Source organism: Rhinatrema bivittatum, chromosome 4 (genome assembly GCF_901001135.1).
Source record: "Rhinatrema bivittatum chromosome 4, aRhiBiv1.1, whole genome shotgun sequence".
Lineage (NCBI taxonomy): Eukaryota > Metazoa > Chordata > Amphibia > Gymnophiona > Rhinatrematidae > Rhinatrema > Rhinatrema bivittatum.
In genome coordinates this window covers 20,968,691-20,987,507 of record NC_042618.1, presented here as the reverse complement: position 1 = coordinate 20,987,507, position 18,817 = coordinate 20,968,691, and the positions used below count along the sequence as shown (strand labels likewise).

Sequence of the window (18,817 nt, the reverse complement as noted above, 5' to 3'; positions counted from 1 at the left end):
GGAAAAAAAAGGGGGACCCGTGCAGAAATGAGAAACAATTTAAATATAAAAACATCAGGACATTTTGGCCTGACTGTCCTGCACTTTAGTTTTGATTTGTTTAATGCCGCTTCATCTGATTCCGCACTTGCAAATCTTCTGCTGTCCATATTTGGGCCCAGACTCTTAAGCTTTGACCAAGGTGGCTGGCTTCCTTGTTAACTATAATTTTAAATGTAACTTGGGTCCTTTATTACTCCAGAAAGTATGTATGTAGTGGTGTAGACAGAGGGATTCCCCTGCCTCACTCACAGAAACATCAAGTTGTGATGATCTCACAACCATTATGATAATGTTATGATATGCTGTATAATTGTCTTGTCATAACGAGACACTGAATTAGTCTGCTAATAGAAATGTATATACAAGCATGATGTCTGGATTGCATTTGTTTTACCTCATACCATTTTATTAGAAATGTTTCTTCGCTGTCTGAGGCGAATTGTGTTAGTCACAATAAAATAAACATTAGAGCCACTTTGTCACTTGAAATGTTCACCATTTAGTTTTATGTATTTCAGCATATGATTGCAATGAAAGAGCAGCTGTCAAAGCAGCGAACTGAAGCAGAAAGTACCATCAACCAGACGAGACATGACTTGGAATGTGAAAGAGAGAAATTTTTGAAACTTGAAGCCGAGAAGATGGAAATGAATAAAGAACTAGAGCTGCAGAAAGAGAAGCTATGCCAGAGTGCATTTGCACTAAATGATTTACATATGAATAAGCAGCAGCTTTTAAATAAGATTAAAGATCTAACAGATCAGTTAAAGAAATCCCAGGCCTATAATTCTGATTTGAAAAAAGAAACTACAGAATGTAAAAGAAATCTTAAACTACTGGAAGAAGAGCTATACCTAGCCAGAAATGAGTTAACAAATGCAATTAAGCAAGATCAAAGAGAAGCAGAGATTTTGAAACTAAACAAAGACATTTTAGAAAATAAACAGTTAAATGAGAAGTTAGCAGAAACAGTCCGTGATCTTAAAAATGAGAATGAAAAGCTAATGGCGGCTTATGATGACACAAAACTACAATTGCAGGAAGCTGCTGTTGGTAAGAATAAGATTTTCTTGGAGGGAGATATGATGCTGGAGGCTTTGAGAATGGAAAAGGGCCAACTGGAGACAGAGCTGAGCCAGGCTGAAACTCGATTGATGGAGCAAGCCCAGAAGTATGAACAAACCATTGAGGAACTGTCAAACTCTCGCAATTTGAGTACTACTGCTTTACAGTTGGAACATGAGCGTCTTATTAAACTCAACAAGGAGAAAGATTTCCAAATAGCAGCAATTAAAAGGAATATTGAGCAGATGGAAGCTGACCATGAAGAGACAAAGGAGATGCTGACTTCTAGTTTGGCTGGGCAGAAGCAGTTGACCGAGCTAATAAAAGAAAAAGAGAAATTTGTAGAGAAACTTAACAAGAAAACTTTAGAATTACAAGAAGAGCTCGAAAACAGTACTAAGACTTTGAAGGAGTATGACCTTTTAAAACAAAACTTAGAAGAAAAGGAAAAAAGTCTTGCAGTCATGAAGGAAGAAAATAATCATCTTGAGGAAGAAATTGAACGTCTGAAAGACCAACAAAATCGATCTCAACCAGTGATGGAGCCTAAGACTCTAGATATCATTACTGAGCTTGAAAATGAAATATCGCAGCTAAGTGTAGCCAAGAATAATTGGGAAGAAGAGCTGAAACATCAGAAAAATACGGTTGAAGATCTGAACCAGAATATTATGCAACTTCAACAGACCTTGCAGGAACAGAAAAAGGAGATAGATGAGTCTAAATCTCAGCATGAGCAGATGGTTCTTACATATGAGAAACTCCTCTTAGAGAAAGATGAAGAAATTAGCACTCTGCAGGAAACAAATGAGCTGATAAAAACACAGTTGCAAAGAGAAGAACAGGTCATTCACACAGATTCCTCTGTCATCCTTCAGGATACCAAACTTCAAACCATCAATGGAGAAAATGGTAATGAAAAACATGACTTATCCAAAGTAGAAATCGAAAAACTGGTTAAGGGTATTAAAGAGAGAGAAATGGAGATCAAACTTCTAAATGAAAAGAACCTGACTTTAACAAAGCAGATTGACCAGTTGTCCAAACTTGAAGTTGGCAAACTTATGCAGATTATTCAGCAGAAAGACCTGGAGATAAAATCTCTGCATGCGAGAGCTTCCTCTGTGCCTTATGTACAGGATGTTGTTTACCTACAACAGCAGTTACAGGCCTATGCCACAGAAAGAGAACAAGTGTTGGCAGTTTTGAGTGAAAAGACGAGAGAAAACAGTCAGTTAAAAACAGATTATCATAAAATCATGGACATTGTAGCTGCCAAAGAAGCAGCCCTGCAGAAGCTACAAGAAGAGAATCAACAATTATCCAATAAGCCTGAGAGTGGCAGCCAGGATATGTTCAGAGAGACTATTCAAAATCTGTCCCGTATCATTCGAGAGAGAGACATAGAAATAGATGCCTTGCGTCAAAAATGCCAAACTTTAGTGACTGTCCTGCAGACATCCAGTGTGGGCAACAGTGAGTCAGGGGTCATTAACAGCAATCAGTTTGAGGAGCTCTTACAGGAGCGCGATAAGCTAAAGCAACAGGTAAAGAAGATGGAGGAGTGGAAGCAGCAAGTGATAACAACGGTGCAGAACATGCAGCATGAATCTGCTCATCTTCAGGAGCAGCTCCACAAGCTTCATGGTCAAGTTTCCTTTGACAGTGATAGCAATTGTAAATTACAGATTGACTACAATAACTTGATTCGGGGCTATGAGCAGAATGAGTCCAAGTTGAAAAGCTTGAGTCAGGAGTTGAGTCAAGTTCAGCACAGCATAGGGCAGCTGCATAGCACCAAGGACCTTCTCCTGGGAAAGCTTGACCTGGTACAGCCTGCAGCAGAGGAGTCTGCTGTTCTGCTCGCCTCGACATCTTGCAGCCACGTTCCTGCAAGAGGCCAAAGCGATCAAAGCAGTGCACCTCAGGGAGACTATGAGCAGCTGAAAAACCTGTTAGAAGAAAAAGATGCAACCATAAGAACTCTTCAGGAAAACAATCAGAGGCTGTCAGATTCTGTGGCTGCATCATCCGATCTGGAACGAAAAGGTGAAGAAGAGGGTGCTTCAGAGATCAGGCAGATGAAAGAAAAACTGGACGTTCTCCAGAAATCACTTAGGGAAAAAGACCTCTTAATCAAATCAAAAGGTGATAAGTTAACTTCAGTTAGTGACAGCCTTAGAAACAAAGTGAATGAAAATGACCTGTTAAAACAGGCCGTCACTAACCTTAAAGAAAGAACTGTGATCCTGGAACTGGACATTTGCAAACTGAAGGAAGAAAATGACAAAATCATGGCCATGAGCCGGGAGAAGGAAACAGAATTCAGAGCGCTGCAGGAGACCAATATGCAGTTCTCGGTGATGCTGAGAGAGAAGGAGTTTGAAGCGCATGCTATGAAAGAAAAGGCTTCTGCCCTTGAGCAACTGCTGAAAGAGAGAGAACAGGTAAGGGGAGGGTGTCTTTGTTTCTGTTTAAATACATATTATTGTATCACACGAGATCATCTTTCAAAGGGAATATTGAATTAAATGCATTTTAGTTTTATGCCTGATATGATTTTCCTAGTCTACCAAGGGATCTAAGTTTGAGATTCTCATTTAGCTCTGTGTTCTGGCTATTGATGTCTGTATAACATTTTCCTTAAAGGAAAGGTAGCATAAAACAGAGGAGGTCTGGTACCGTGTTTGGCAAGGCTTTTAGTTGCAATACAAGAAAAAGGCCAGGGACATGCGTTTAAATCTCTTATTGATTCTGTGTGTGATCTCAAGTGAATCACGTTTCTTCCTGTGCATTAGTTCCCTCTGCTGAAGTTAAAATATTTTTCATATTATTCTCTTTCCCTTTTTGAAGCTTTCATGCAGCCCAGAGCCAGGAAATGTGCTTCCAGATCATCCTCCCCAGAAGTAGTTGCATAAATCTCTGAAACATTAAACTTCCCGAGATATTGAATAGCAAAGTGCGTTAGGATGCTGAGACTATCCAAATTATTCTTATTTATTGAAATTACTCTTGATACTGGATGCATATTGTGTTCAAAGCTCGCATATACTGAGCCAAACATTGGCAACTGATCTAAATCCCCATGTCTCTCCCCATCCCTCACATAAAGTAAAAGGCCCCTTCTGTCTTAGGTATCAGGCCGGGGGCGGATGGGAAGTGGAATTGGATTCAGACAACCATCATGGGCCTGACTTTTACAATCTGGGGTACTGAAACGCAGATATAAGGTAAAGCACGGGTCTGCTTCTCTGGCCAAGTCTGTAAGCAAAGCACGTCAAGCGGCATTTTCTGAATTTTTAAGGAGGATCATCAACCAGTAAAAATGTTGCTAGCAGTAATTTTTATGGATTATCCATAAGGCTTAGTATCTGCCGCTCTGTGCAGTTATCCCTATGCTTAACTGTAACATGGGTGTAACCTGCAAAGTGACACAGTTACTACCCTTAACAATAAAACGGGAGGGTAACCTGCATGGAGTGGCAATTGCTACCATAAGAAGCTTGCTGGGCAAACTGGGATGGACTAATTGGTCTTTTTCTGCTGTCATTACTATGTATGTAACGATGCTTCCAGAATTCAGTTATTTCCAGCAGGCAAAGAGGGCAGTGTAGGGAGCTTTTGAAATTTCCCAAGGTCTCACTTATTTTTATCTGCACAGAAAAAAAAAAAATTTGTGAAGGGGAGGGTGGAGGTGGCTGAGAGATGCTTTAGCTAAGGGGTATTCACTAATATTCTCAGAGGAGAAGCAGGATGGTAGTCCTCACACATGGGTGGCATCAGATGGAGCCCTGTTGCGGGAAAACCTATGTCAACATGCCTAGAACTTTGACTAGGCACACATGGGGTCCCTCTTTTTTCCACAGAGCTGTAAGCCTCGCAGTGTGAGTGAGCTCATCTTGGCTGTTTTTTGGCCTGGTGGAAAACTGCCTTTTCTTGCGTTTTTCGCAGGTTTTTCCTTGTTCTATTGCTGAGTCCCTCTCTGTTGTCTTCCCATAGTGCAGCTTAGTCAGGATTGTTAGCAATTTGGGTATGTTTCCTTTTGCAGTCAGTTCCCTGTGGCGGCGGTGCAAATGTGCCCACCGGCCATTGCTGCCCCATTGCCAGCATTTTTGGTTCGGGCTCTTTTGTCTGTCATGGCCACGTCCAAATTTTGGCAATGCCTCCAGTGCCCGAGGACCATGTCCATCATGGATCCGCATGAGAGATGTCTTCTGCCTGGGGGCATTGCATGATGTTCAAGGTTGCCGCTTATGCACCCAGATGACCCCAAAGGGATGTTGGCTTTGACTTAACAAGATGGAGCAACACTTTGGGTTGAAGATGTCCGAGCCATCTGCATCGGCGGCATTGGCATCGAAGGACCAAGGAGCCACACCAGTGGACACCAAGCCGTTGTCATCAGCAGATAGGAGTGTCGGAGACCAACCACTGTCTATAAGAACATAAGAAATTGCCATGTTGGGTCAGACCAAGGGTCCATCAAGCCCAGCATCCTGTTTCCAACAGAGGCCAAACCAGGCCACAAGAACCTGGCAATTACCCAGACAGGCCAAGATTCCTCGTCATTGGTCTTGGCACTGGGGAAGGATTGGGCCAAGCATTGAGGGAAGCTGAAGAAGCATAGACCCCGGACTCCATCAATGCACCTTGCTGGCACAGGGATGCACCGGCTTTTGCTGTGATGTCCCCAAAGCGACTTCACGGCGTGGAGTGCCAGTTCTCCATTGGTGCCGGGGGTCTGCGACGGTCTCCACCGGTACTGATACCAGTCAGTGATCCATCTCGAGGGTCCAAAGAGGATCTGGCCACCCTTCCTGCCTCCCAGTTGATTTTGGCATCGTCAACATTCAAGGAGGAGCTGGAACCACTGAGTCCAACTAGCGGTAGACTGGGCGCTGCAGGGCTTCAGGCCTGTGGCGACAGCAACCGAACTGGTGCCGCTTCTAGAGAAGCTCAGTGTGCTCATTGATGCTTTACTGACCCAGCTGGCATCTGTTCCTGGGACAGCATCTCTGGGGAACTAAGTCCTCCCTCTATCAATATGGTGGCTGTCGCCAGTTTCTCAGAGGCAGTTGCCGAGGCCTGCCGCCCTGTCCAGTTTTACCGGTGCCTGCACCTCTAGACAAAGGCTGAGCACCTAGAGACCCATCCCTTTGCTTACAGAGAGGATGAGGAACCCCATGACCCCTGGGGGAATGACGTTTCGGAGTCCTCAGAGGGTTTCTCTTCAGACCCTTCTACAGAGGAGGAAAAGAAGTCTCTGCGTGAGGATTTAACCTTCACAGGTTTTGTGAGGGTGATGGCGGAAGCTATCCCTTTTCAGTTATTAACAGAGGAGGATGCCAGGCACAAAATCTTGAGATCCTCTAGTTCGTGGATCCTCCTAAGGAGATCATGGTGATTCCAGTACTCGAGATCCATAAGGAATTGCTGCTGAGGATATGGGAACACCCCCTCACAGTGCCTGCTATTGTTAAAAAGGCAGACTGGGTCTACCTCGTCCAGAAGGCTGCTGGATTCAACAAGCATCAGCTGCCCCACCAGTCGATGGTGGTCGAATCTGCTCTCAAGAGTGCCAAGTGCTCTTGGACTCATTCCTTAGCACCCCCAGGAAAGGACCATGGAGCGATGGAAGCTCTTGGGAGGAAGGTATTTCAAAGTGCCAGGATCATTGCTGGCTACCGGTTCTACTTGAGCCAGTACTCGCGGGTCATCTGGAAGCAAATGCAGGAGGTGGCTGAGTAGCTGCCTCAACAGCAGCAGGACACCAGGGCCTGAAGTGCGGAAAGCACAAGGTCTGTGCAACCTACAATGTTTTCTAGTCTGCATCGAGAGTCTCTGCACAGAAATCGGGGCCAGCAGAATGGCATAGCTGCGGACCTCTGATCTCTGACTAGAGATACAGGAACAACTCTGACATGCCATGTACTGGGGAGAATCTCTTTGGAGGTAGGGTGAGGGATGCTGTGGCCCAGCTTCGGGACCCCAATGAAACCCTCCAACAACGCTCCACCTGTACTCCGGATCCGTCCTCTTCTTCTAGGAGGCCGGCGAGACAGGGGCCAAGGAAGTTTTACTTTTGCCAAAGGAAGTACTATCCTCCGCCCCCTCGCTCCATTCCACACTATCAGGGCTCCCACGGCTGTCCTAGGCAGCAGAGAGCACCCCAGCCCAGTCAACTATGGGGATGGGGTTTTGACTGGATCATAGGGAGTGTAGGCCAGTTGCCCATACCCAGGATGATGGACCCTCCGGTCGGGGGCAGGCTGTGGTTCTTGTGAACCAGTGGCTTAGTATAACCTCAGACCAGTGGGTTCTGTCCACCATCCATCAAGGGTACCAATTGAATGTATTGGGTGTCCCGCCAATTGCCCTCCATGCCCAACTTGGAGGATCAGTAGCACATCAGGAGGGACTACTAGTGGAGCTCTCTTCCCTCTTAATGGCCAGAGTGGTCGAACCTGTACCATCAGGGCAAAGAGGGTGGGGATTCTACTCCAGGTACTTCCTGATTCCAAAGAGAACAGGATGATTCTGTCCCATCCTAGACCTAGGGGCCTTGAACAAGTTTCTAAGAAAAGTTCAAGATGGTTTCTCTGGGCATCATAGTTCCCTCTAAACTGAGTATGTAAGCAGTGCTCTGAAATGTATGTCACTCACATAAATTTTTCTTTGCACTAGCTACAGAAATGCAACACTTATACTGGCACCCAGAAATTATTGGTTTAAAAAAATTGTTGCTCACATGAAAAAAAAAAATGTGCACACACCTAGTCACTCCTTGGAGGGAGCATTGCTGGGCACCTTGATCCCCCTTTTTGCAAAAAGGGGTCTGGCTATGCTCCCTTGACCTAAAGGATGCATACATTGATAGCGAGATTATCTCCAGTTTGTAGTGGGAAAACAGCACTTCCAGTACCTGGTGTTCCTGTTTGGGCTCACATCAGTTCCACAAGTCTTCACAAAATGCCTGGCCGTGGTGGTGGCGGTGCACTTCTGCAGGCTGGGAGTGCATGTTTTCCTGTATCTGGATGATTGGCTGATCCAAGAGCATGTCTCAGGCAGGAGTCACCAGGTCCATGCACTTGACCATCCGAGTGATGGAGTCGCTAGGGTTCGTTCTCAACTACCCAAAGTCCCATTTCAGCCCATCACTTCAATTGGACTTCATAGGAGCCCCGCTAGACCCAGCTCAGGCCAAGGCTTTCCTGCCTTGCAAGAGGGCTGTCACCTTGACAACCATCGTAGCAGAGATCCAACAAAACCAGTATGTCAACCTGGCACATATTGAGGCTGCTGGACCATATGGCCACAACCGTCCATGTCACTCCCTTGGCATGTTTATATATGCGTAGAGCCCAATGGACCCAGAGGTTGCACTAGCGCCAGGCCACTCAGAACCTCCAGGATTGCATCAGAGTCACCCCGAAACCTGGGATTCATTGTCCTGGTGGTATGTACTTTCAAATCCGGAATGGGGGATCTCTTTACAAAGTCTTCCTATCCAAATTGTCCTAATCACAGATGCATCCACCCTGGGGTGTGGAGCTCATGTAAATGGGCTCAGCACGCAGGGCCTCTGGTCCACTCAGGAATGCTTTTGTCAAATCAACTTCCTGGAGCTTCGGACGATCAGGTACGCACTATGGGCTTTCAGAGATTGGCTGTCCAACAAAGTTGTCCAGATCCAAAGCAACAATCAGCTAGCCGTGTAGTATGTCAACAAGCAGGAAGGCTTGGGATCGTACCTCCTATGTCAGGAAGCAGTTTAGATCTGTTCGTGGACCATTTCTCATGGGATGATGCTCAGGGCCATGTACCTGGTTGGGATGGAGAACGTGGTAGCAGTCAGGCCTAGTCTAGCCTTCAGACCCCACGAGCGGTCCCGGGACCAGGGGGTAGCAAATTTGACATTCCGCCTCTGGGGGAGCCCAGATGTAGATTTGTTTGCGTCCCCCTGCAACAGGAAGGTACCTCAGTTCTGTTTCCAGTACAGGTCAAAAGGCAAAATAACCTCTGACGTCCTTGCCCGTCATTGGGGCAAGAGTCTTCTGTTTGTGATTCCTCAGATTCCCTTAGTGGTGAAGACTCTTGAAGCTTCAAGAGGACAGGGGGACTATGATTCTCACAGCCCCTCATTGGCCGAGATAGGTCTGATTTCCACTCCTCCAAGAGTTGTCCATCCAGAGACTGATCAGTCTGGAAACTTCCCCAGATCTCATCACGCAAGATAAAGGCAGGCTGCGGCATCCCAGCCTCCAGGCCCTGTCACTCACAGCCTGGATGTTGAGAGGTTAATTCTACAGCTGCTTGATCTTTCAGAGGATGTGTTTCAGATCCTGGTGGCTTCTAGAAAGCCTTCCAATTGAAAGTCCTATGGATTGAAGTGGAGGAGATTTTCTGTGTGATGTGAGCAGAAGGCCCTAGATCCGTTCTCCTGCCCCACATAAAAACTGCTTGACTACCTTCTACGCACATCGGAAACTGGCTTAAAGACCAACTCCATTAGAATTCATCTCAGTGCAATTGGTGCATACCACCAAGGTGTAGATGGTACACCCATCTCTGTACAGTCTATAGTTGTACGTTTTATGTGGGGTCTGCTCCAATTGAAGCCTCCCGCTGTGTCTTGGGACCTCAGTGTGGTGTTAGTTCAGCTGATGAAAGCACCGTTTGAGCCACTGCACATCTGTGACCTGATGTACTTGAGCTGGAAGGTCATATTTTTGGTGGCGGTCAGCGAGCTCCAGGCCTTAGTGACTTATCTACCTTACATTAAGTTTTATCATAACAATGTGGTCTTGCATATGCACCCTAACTTCCTGCCTAAGGTGGTGCCAGACTTTCATCTTAACCAGGCAGTTATTCCAACATTCTTTCCCAGGCCCCATTCGCACCAAGGCGAACAAGCAGTGCACAGTTTGGACTCCAAGCAAGCCTTAGCCTTCTATCTGGAGTGGACAGAAGCCCATAGATAGTCCATCCAACTTTTATTTCTTTTGATAGGAATAGGTTAGGTGTTGCTATTGCTAAACAGACACTATCCAATTGGCTAGCAGATTGCATCTCCTTCTGTTATGCCCAGGCGAGACTGCATCTTGGTGGCCATGTTAAGGCTCATTCTGTCAGAGCCATGACAGCGTCGGTGGCCTACTTGCAAGCAATTCCAATAGAGGAGATCTGCAATGCTGCAACAGAGTTCCTTCTACACATTCACATCTCATTACTCTCTGGATAGGGATGTTCGACGTGACAGTAGATTCAGCCGGTCTGTCTTTCGGAAACTGTTTGAGATGTAGAACCCAACTCTCTCCTGCCTAGGACTTGTTTGGGTTCAGGCTGTCTCCCCCTCTGTTACCAATAGCACTGGTGGTGGTGTGCTTGTTGGCACCTGGTTAGGTGTCCATTGGCTCCTTTTTATATTGGGGAGCAGACTGTAGCTAGGGATTCACCCATGTATGAGGACTACCATCTTGCTTGTCAACGGAGAAAGCAGAGTTGCTTACCTGTAACAGGTGTTCTCTGAGGACAGCAAGATGTTAGTCCTCACGAAACCCAGCCACCACCCTGTGGAGTTGGGTTTCTCATTTTTTTATTTTAATAAAACCTCTGTTACAGGACTGGAGTTGGGACCCTACGTGGACGCGTGGTATAGGGCGTGCTGGTCATGTTCAGTGTGTCTAGTCAGAGTTCTAGAAATTTTGACACAAGGTTTCCGCATCATAATACCATCTGATGATGTCACCCATGTGTGAGGACTAATATCCTGCTGTCCTCAGAGAACACCTGTTACAGGTAAGCAACTCTGTCCTCGAGCCACAAATGAGTCTAGTTTTTGGGCTATCCTAGATGAATATGCATAGGAGAGATTTATGTGCATAGTACCTGGAAGTGAATCCTGCTTTAGCTAATGATAATTCTTGTTTTCTTAGGTTATTCAGATTCCAAATTACCAGATTTTAGGGTTGAGTAAGAATTAAATCTGTGCTCATTTAAAATTGTTCAGTAATATTGTATTTCTTACCTGTACAGTGCCATCCACTTATCCTAACAGGCAGTAGCAACAACCCATTTAATTCCATGGGACTTTAGCTTTTAGCAGATAGGACAGAATTTTCTGTATTCAATCAATGTTATGCTATACCAGCAGGGCGCCAGCCAGGGACCTGGGTTGATTCCCCTGCAGGAATTAGCCACACTTGTGCGTGGGATTCAAAGTACAGTCTGTTGCCACTGTGGCTGAAATACAGTGGGAGGCAGATGGTCCTAGTCAGGGAAATCCCTCTCCACACCCAGCAGTCAGTTTGAATGGGACAGATTCTGATTCAGCTGGAAACTCAAGCAGAGAAGATGGTGAGCCGGGCCTTAAAAGAAAAAAAAAGTAAAAAGCTGCATGTGTTCTGTGGCATCCCTAATAATATCCATTTTACATCCTGTAACTACAGATAAAGGAAAATTGGTTCTTACCTGATGATTTTCGTTCCTGTAGTACCACGGAGCAGTCCAGACTCCTGGGTTTTGCCTCCCCTCCAGCAGATACAGACAAAGAGGTTTTGACAGACTCTGCCCTATACCCTGAGGTTCCACCCACAGTCCGTCAGTAGTACTCAGTCACAAAGCAGAATGGTTGAAAACCAAACTAACGATATACAGTAACCTAGAACCCGAAATGGAACACTAATCCCAAATGGGAGCAGAACCCATACAGCAAGGTATGTATTATTGGTCTGCAGACCAGAATTAACAGCAAACTGCGAACGAGCGGACTCTCCATTTCCTGTATGCCATAAACGGGTGGGACCCTGGACTGATCCGTGGCACTATAGGAACGAAAATTATCAGGTAAGAACCAATTTTCCTTTCCCTGTACGTACCCGGATCAGCCCAGACTCCTGGGATGTACCAGAGCTCTTCTTACCTGGGATGGGATCCGGAGAGGCCTGCTCTGAGCACATCTTCTCCAAATCTTCCAGAACCAGGAGCCTGGACATCCAGCCTGTAATGCCTCGCAAAAGTATGCAAAGACTTCCACGTAGCCCCGCATGCAAATCTCTTGTGGTGAACCTGCTAACATTCCGTCCAAGACGCTGCCTGGGAGCAGGTAGAATGAGCTCTAAGACCTACCGGTAAAGGTCTACCCTGCAACAAATAAACACTAAATGACATCATTCTAAGAGGCTTTGACAAAGGAGAAAAATTCCTCCTCATACTCCTCGACCTCTCAGCCGCCTTCGACACAGTAAACCACAAGATACTGTTAGAATGACTTTCACAAATTGGATTAACAGGCACCACACTACAATGGTTCTCCTCTTATCTCTCTGACCGAACCTACCAGGTAATAATCAACAACAACCCATCAAAAATGATCAACCTCAACACTGGCGTCCCCCAGGGATCTGCATTATCTGCCACCCTTTTCAACATATACCTCCTCCCCCTCTGCCAACTTCTCAAAAAAAACAAAATAACACATTTCCTATATGCTGATGACATACAACTTTTGATCCCCATAAAAAAATCAATTGAAGACACCTACAGAAAAACCTCAGATCTACTAATCTCTATCAAACATCTCCTAAATTCCCTAAAACTCATAATCAATTTTGACAAAACCGAAATTATATTGATGGATAAAAAACAGAACCCAGCTCCTCCACCCCTGATAATTCCTGACAAACATATGACAACTATAATCCCTACCTCCCACTCCAGGAACCTCGGAATTATCATCGACAAAGATTTGTCGTTTAAGAACCACATATCTAACAAAACCAAAGAAGGCTACCACAGACTCCTAACCCTAAGACATTTAAAACCATTTCTCAACACTGATGATTTCAGAACTGTACTTCAAATACTTATCTTCTCCACCTTTGATTATTGTAACACCCTACTAATAGGTATACCCTTCTCATCCCTCAAACCACTACAAATACTTCAAAACTCTGCTGCTAGAGTCCTAACTGGAACAAAAAGAAATGACCATATTACGCCCATCTTGTCCTCTCTTCACTGGCTCCCTATCACTGCACGAATCGCTTACAAATTATGACTATCCTCCATAAAGTCCTTAACAATGATCATCAAGGACTTAACACCCTTAACATAACTCTTCAAAACTCCTCAAGAAACCTACGATCCAGCAATTCAAACCTCTTATTAATCCCCACTATCAAAGATGCTCATCTATCAACAACAAGAGAGAGAGAGCCTTCTCCATTGCCTCCCCTTTGGAACACTCTACTGGAAGATCTAAGATCTCAACACAATATAAAAACCTTCAAAAAAGACCTAAAAACTTTACTGTTTCGTAAACTCTTCATGGATCCCCAGTCATCTACACAGACCAACTCTCAAATGAATTCATAACCTTAATTCTCAACCTAACTAACCCCTCTCCACATTCAACCTTATATCTTCAGAGACTTATTTGGTTATGTTTATTATTGTAATTACAACATGTTATGATATCTCAAAACCTCTTTGTTAAAAAATTTTATTCACTTTGTAAACCGTTATGATGGCTTCCCGAATAACGGTATATAAAACTCTTCAAATAAATAAATAAATAAATATGCTAAAGATATAGTTTCTTTCAGCCAGTGGGCAATTCCACAGCACAAACAGATGATCCGAGACTCAAAAACTGTTTGTGACTTCCAAATAATGCAGTAAGGTTCTGCGAACATCCAGCTTCCTCAAATCTTTAGAAAGAGGATCCGAACGGTCCAGGTCTGAGAAAGATGGAAGTTCCACTGATTGATTCAAATGGAACGAGGAAACCATCTTTGGGAGAAAAGACGGAACCGTCCACAACGATATTCCCGAATCCGAAATCCTTAAGAACGGCTCCCTGCAAGATAGCGCCTGGAGCTCAGATACCCTACAAGCCGACACAATAGCCACCAGAGAAACCGCTTTTAAGGTAAGCTCTTTTAACGTCGCCCTCTTCAACGGCTCAAAGGGTGCAGAATACAAGGCTGTAAGGACCAAATTTAGACTCCACGAAGGACAAGGAGACCGTACTGGCGGACACAAATGCTTGCCCCCCCCCCCCCCCCCCCCCCCCCCCGAAGAAAACGAGCCACATCTGGATGCGCCGCTAATGTCAACCCTTGTATGGTGCCGCGCAAATATCCAAGAGCTGCCACCTGTACTTTCAAGGAACTACAAGAAAATTCTTTGGCTTAGCCCATCTTGCAGGAAACACAGAATATCTGAAACAGACACCTGAGTTGGAGCAACCTTATGCTCCATGCATCAGGACTCGAAGACTTTCCAATCCCGGACATAACACAGAGAAGTGGACGTCTTGTGAGATCTTAAGAGCGTAGCCACCACGGCATCTGAATAGCCCTTGCCTCTCAGACGCTGCCTCTCAAAAGCCATGCCGCTAGACAAAAGCGATCTGCCTGGTCGAAACAGACGGGTCCCTGATGGAGAAGATTCGGGAGGTTTGGAAATCGCAGTGGTCCGTCCACAGTCAGGTTGACCAGATCCGCAAACCAGGGGTGCCGTGGCCACTCTGATCATGTCGGACGGATGCAGCTCCACTCACCTGAGCACCTTGCCAATCAGAGGCCAAGGTGGAAACACATAAAGTAGGATGTTTGCAGGCCAGGGAAGGAACTAGAGCATCTAACCCCTCCGCTCCTGTCTCTCGCTGGCAACTGAAGAAGCGGGGTGCCTTGGCATTCTGGAATGTCGCCATTAAATCCATCCTGGGTGTGCCCCACCTGTTGCAGATGGACTGAAAGGCCTCCTCATCGAGCTCCCATTTGCCTGGATTAAGACGATGACGGCTGAGAAAATCCGCCTGGACGTTGTCGACTCCCGCAATGTGGGACACCACTATGCTGATTAAATGCTGCTCTGCCCAACTGATTAATTGTTGAGCCTCCACCGCCACAGCCTGACTTTTGGTCCCTCCTTGGCGATTGATATAAGCCACTATGGTCGCATTGTCGGACAGGATCCAGACTGTCCTCCCGCGGAGGATCGGAAGGAAGGATTGCAACGCTAAGTGCACCGCTCTGGTCTCCAGCCAATTGATCGACCACCGAAATTCCTCTGGAGACCATTACCCCTGCACTAACTTCCGGAGACACACTGCTCCCCAATCGGTGAGACTGGCATACGTGGTAATTATTGTCCACTCGGGAACCTCCATGGGAACTCCGCGGCTCAAGTTCTCAGCAGAGCCACCAGTCCAGACTGGATCTCACGAGATTGGTCAACGGCAGAAGCAGGTGGAAGAGCTCAGAGACCAGGTTCCACCGAGAAAGCAAAGCTGACTGTAAAGGGTGCATCTGAGCAAAGGCCCACGGGACCAATTCCAGAGTAGATGTCATGGAACCCAAGACCCGCAAATAATCCCAGACTCGTGGGGGTTGTTTGGACAATAAGACTTGAATTTGGCCTTGTAGCTTGACAATGCGATCTTCCATGAGGAACACTCTGCCCTGCTGCATGTCGAACAGAGCCCCCAGGACCTCCAAAGACTGGGAGGGAATCAGACAACTCTTGGTGAAGTTGACTACTCACCCCAAAGCCTGCAACAACTGGAGCACACCATGTATAGCCAACCGGCAACTCTCTTCTGATTTTTGCCTGAATCAGCCAGTCGTCCAAGTACAGATGTACCAGGAACCCTTCCCACCGCAGCTGAGCCGCCACCACCACCAGTATCTTGGTGAACGTTCTGGGCGTAGTAGCCAGCCCGCAGGGCAAGGCTTGGAACTGATAATGCCGGCTGAGGATGGAGAACCTCAGGAACATTTGGTGGTCTGGCCGGATTCCGATGTGCAGGTAGGCCTCCGTCAGATCTAGGAAAGCTACAAATTCCCCTGTTCGCACAGAGGCCATGATGGACCGCAAAGTCTCCATGCGGAAGCGAGGGATCCGAAGGCATCGATTGACTATGCTACCAAAATGATCTATGCTACCAAAATAAGAGGAATGGAACAGCTCCCCTATGAGGAAAAACTAAAGAGGTTAGGACTTTTCAGCTTGGAGAAGAGACGGCTGAGGGGGGATATGATAGAGATGTTTAAAATTATGAGAGGTCTAGAACGGGTAGATGTGAATCGGTTATTTACTCTTTCGGATAGTAGAAAGACTAGGGGGCACTCCATGAAGTTAGCATTGGGCACATTTAAAGCTAATAGGAGAAAGTTCTTTTTTACTCAACGCACAATTAAACTCTGGAATTTGTTGCCAGAGAATGTGGTTAGTGCAGTTAGTATAGCGGTGTTTAAAAAAGGATTGGATAAGTTCTTGGAGGAGAAGTCCATTACCTGCTATTAAGTTCACTTAGTGAATAGCCACTGCCATTAGCAATGGTAACATGGAATAGACTTAGTTTTTGGGTTCTTGCCAGGTTCTTATGGCCTGGATTGGCCATTGTTGGAAACAGGATGCTGGGCTTGATGGACCCTTGGTCTGACCCAGTATGGCATTTTCTTATGTTCTTATGACTCGCTTTAAATCAAGAGTGGGCCTGAAAGTGCCTTCCTTTTTTGGTACCACGAAGTAAATGGAGTATGGACCCTTCCGCTGCTCTGTTGGTGGAACCAGTACAATGGCACCGAGATCGAGAAGACACTGCAAGGTCTCTCTTACTGCCCGATGCTCTGTTGCATACCCGCATGGTGAGAAATTGGTGCCGGGGACGGTATGCAAAATCTAAAGTGTAGCCTTGTTTTATCACAGATAGGACCCATTGGTCCGATATGAGTTTGGGCCATTCCTCGTAAAACAGAGACAGTCTGCCTCCTACCACCGGCAGTGAGGAATGGACCGGCCGGCCTGCTGAAACGCCGCCCGCGAAAGGACTGCGAACGCGTCTGCGGCATATTAGGATTTGGCTTAAAGGAGGTAGCCGCCGACCGAGGAGCCAGAGACCTCCTACTCCCCTGGTAACTAGAACGCGAAGAGAAGGAGCCCCATGACCTGGGCCTATCTTCTTGAAGCCGATGTACCTTATTTTCTCTAAGGGATTGAATCATGTCTTCAAGCTCCTTGCCATATAGCAACTTGCCCTTAAAAGGCAGAGAACCTAACTGGGCTTTGGAAGAAACGTCCGCCGACCAGTTTGTCAGCCAAAGAAGCCGACGCGCTGAGACCGCGGAAACCATGGACCTGGCTGATGTCCACAACAAATCATAAAGATCATCAGCACTATAAGCAATCACAGTCTCAAGCCGACCCGCCTGACGAGCTTCCTCTTTAGATAGTGCTTCATTGGCCTGCAGCAGCTGAACCCAGCGAAGGCCGGCCCTCAAGGCAAAATTGCTGCACATTGCTGCTCAGACCCCCAGAGCCAAAACCTCAAAATGCTTCTTGAGCTGTGGTTCCAATTTCCAGTCCTGTGAATCCTTAAGGGCCTTGGAACCTGTAACCGGGATAGTGGTCTTTTTTGTGACTGCCAAAACCACAGCATCAACTTTTGGAACCCTAAGGAGATCCAAAGCTCCTTTAGTAAAGGATATAGTCTATCCATTGCTTTTAGAGACCTTCAATGCCAGATCTGGGGTGTCCCATTCCCGGAACAGCAGGTCCGTAGCAGAAAAGTGGAAAGGAAAAGAAGTAGGAGGACCCCTCGGGCCAAACACCGGATCGGTAGCTCCTAACCTGGACTCTTTCTGCGGAGCCTCGATCCCCAATTCCCCCAATATGGCGGGAATGAGCAGTCTAAGCTCCTCTCTCCTGAAGAGACGGACCACCTTCGGATCGCCACAGTCAATGCCATGCGACTCAGACAGAACAGTTCTGCGGTTCCCCATCCCCTTCCACTCCCCTCGGGGGCTGGGATGGAAGGGCCTGATCATCCGTGTCCGTGGAGTCAGAAGTGTCCTTCTCGCCCTGCGACGCCGCTGACTGCAAGGGCCGCTTTGATTTTGGTGCCCCCACGCACCCATCAGCCCTAGGGTGCTTTCTGGACTGAGCAGGCACCTCCAAACTGGCAGATTTTCCCCCAGAAGCCTTCTTACTGGCCCTCCTGGCCTTAAAGGCCTTGTGCAAAAGCAAAATAAAATCAGAAGAGGAGTCATTGGTATCCCCCGCGGGGTCTGCTCCCTGATCAGCCGGGTCAGAAATCACCCCAGCCTGCTGCATTAATGGTGGTTGATTTGCCAGAGCCAGGCGCTATGGCAATAGTGAGGGTGGGAGAATCTCCTCCCCCGTTGCTAATTGGCTGCTGAAGTGCTAGGCACCAAGATGGCACCCGTTTCCTTGCTCAGCGGGAACGAGAGAGAAAATGGAGGAGACAGGTCACCAAACGCATGCGAGGACGAAGTGACCGAAAAAACAACCCCCCCCCAGCCGCCGCTGAAGTATCCTCGCCTCCGGGCAGGCAGCTCGAGCAGGGGCCATCCCAGGACAGCTGCGCGCGCGGCAGGACGACAGACTCGGCATGCTGCTGAGCAAAAAACAAGGAAGGCAGGAGATTTAAAGCTAGACCGGCACAAAAATCAACCCGCGGCAGCGAGGGAAGGGAGAGTATTAGGCAAGTAACAACAACGATATCTGGCCGCTCAAGCGCTGCGAATAAATAATTTTTTTTTTTTAACCAACTTGCCTCCTCCTGGGGTGAGTGAGCTGGGCTCCCTGGTATCACCCCAGGTGCTGCTGAATAATGGCGATAGGGTTCTCAACCCCCAGCCGCAGCTGTCTTCAATACCAGGGGGGATAGTCCTTTCAGGAC

The 18,817-nt window shown here is 46.8% G+C and overlaps 1 protein-coding gene across 1 annotated transcript in view; it reads left to right on the top strand.

Moving 5' to 3' along the window:
• Window positions 1-18,817, top strand: part of TRIP11 (thyroid hormone receptor interactor 11) — a 146,689-nt gene that overhangs the window by 75,482 nt on the left and 52,390 nt on the right. The window contains exon 11 of the mRNA XM_029597808.1: window positions 561-3,554. Coding sequence (XP_029453668.1) covers window positions 561-3,554 — 2,994 coding nt within the window. The remainder of the gene's footprint in view (window positions 1-560; window positions 3,555-18,817) is intronic.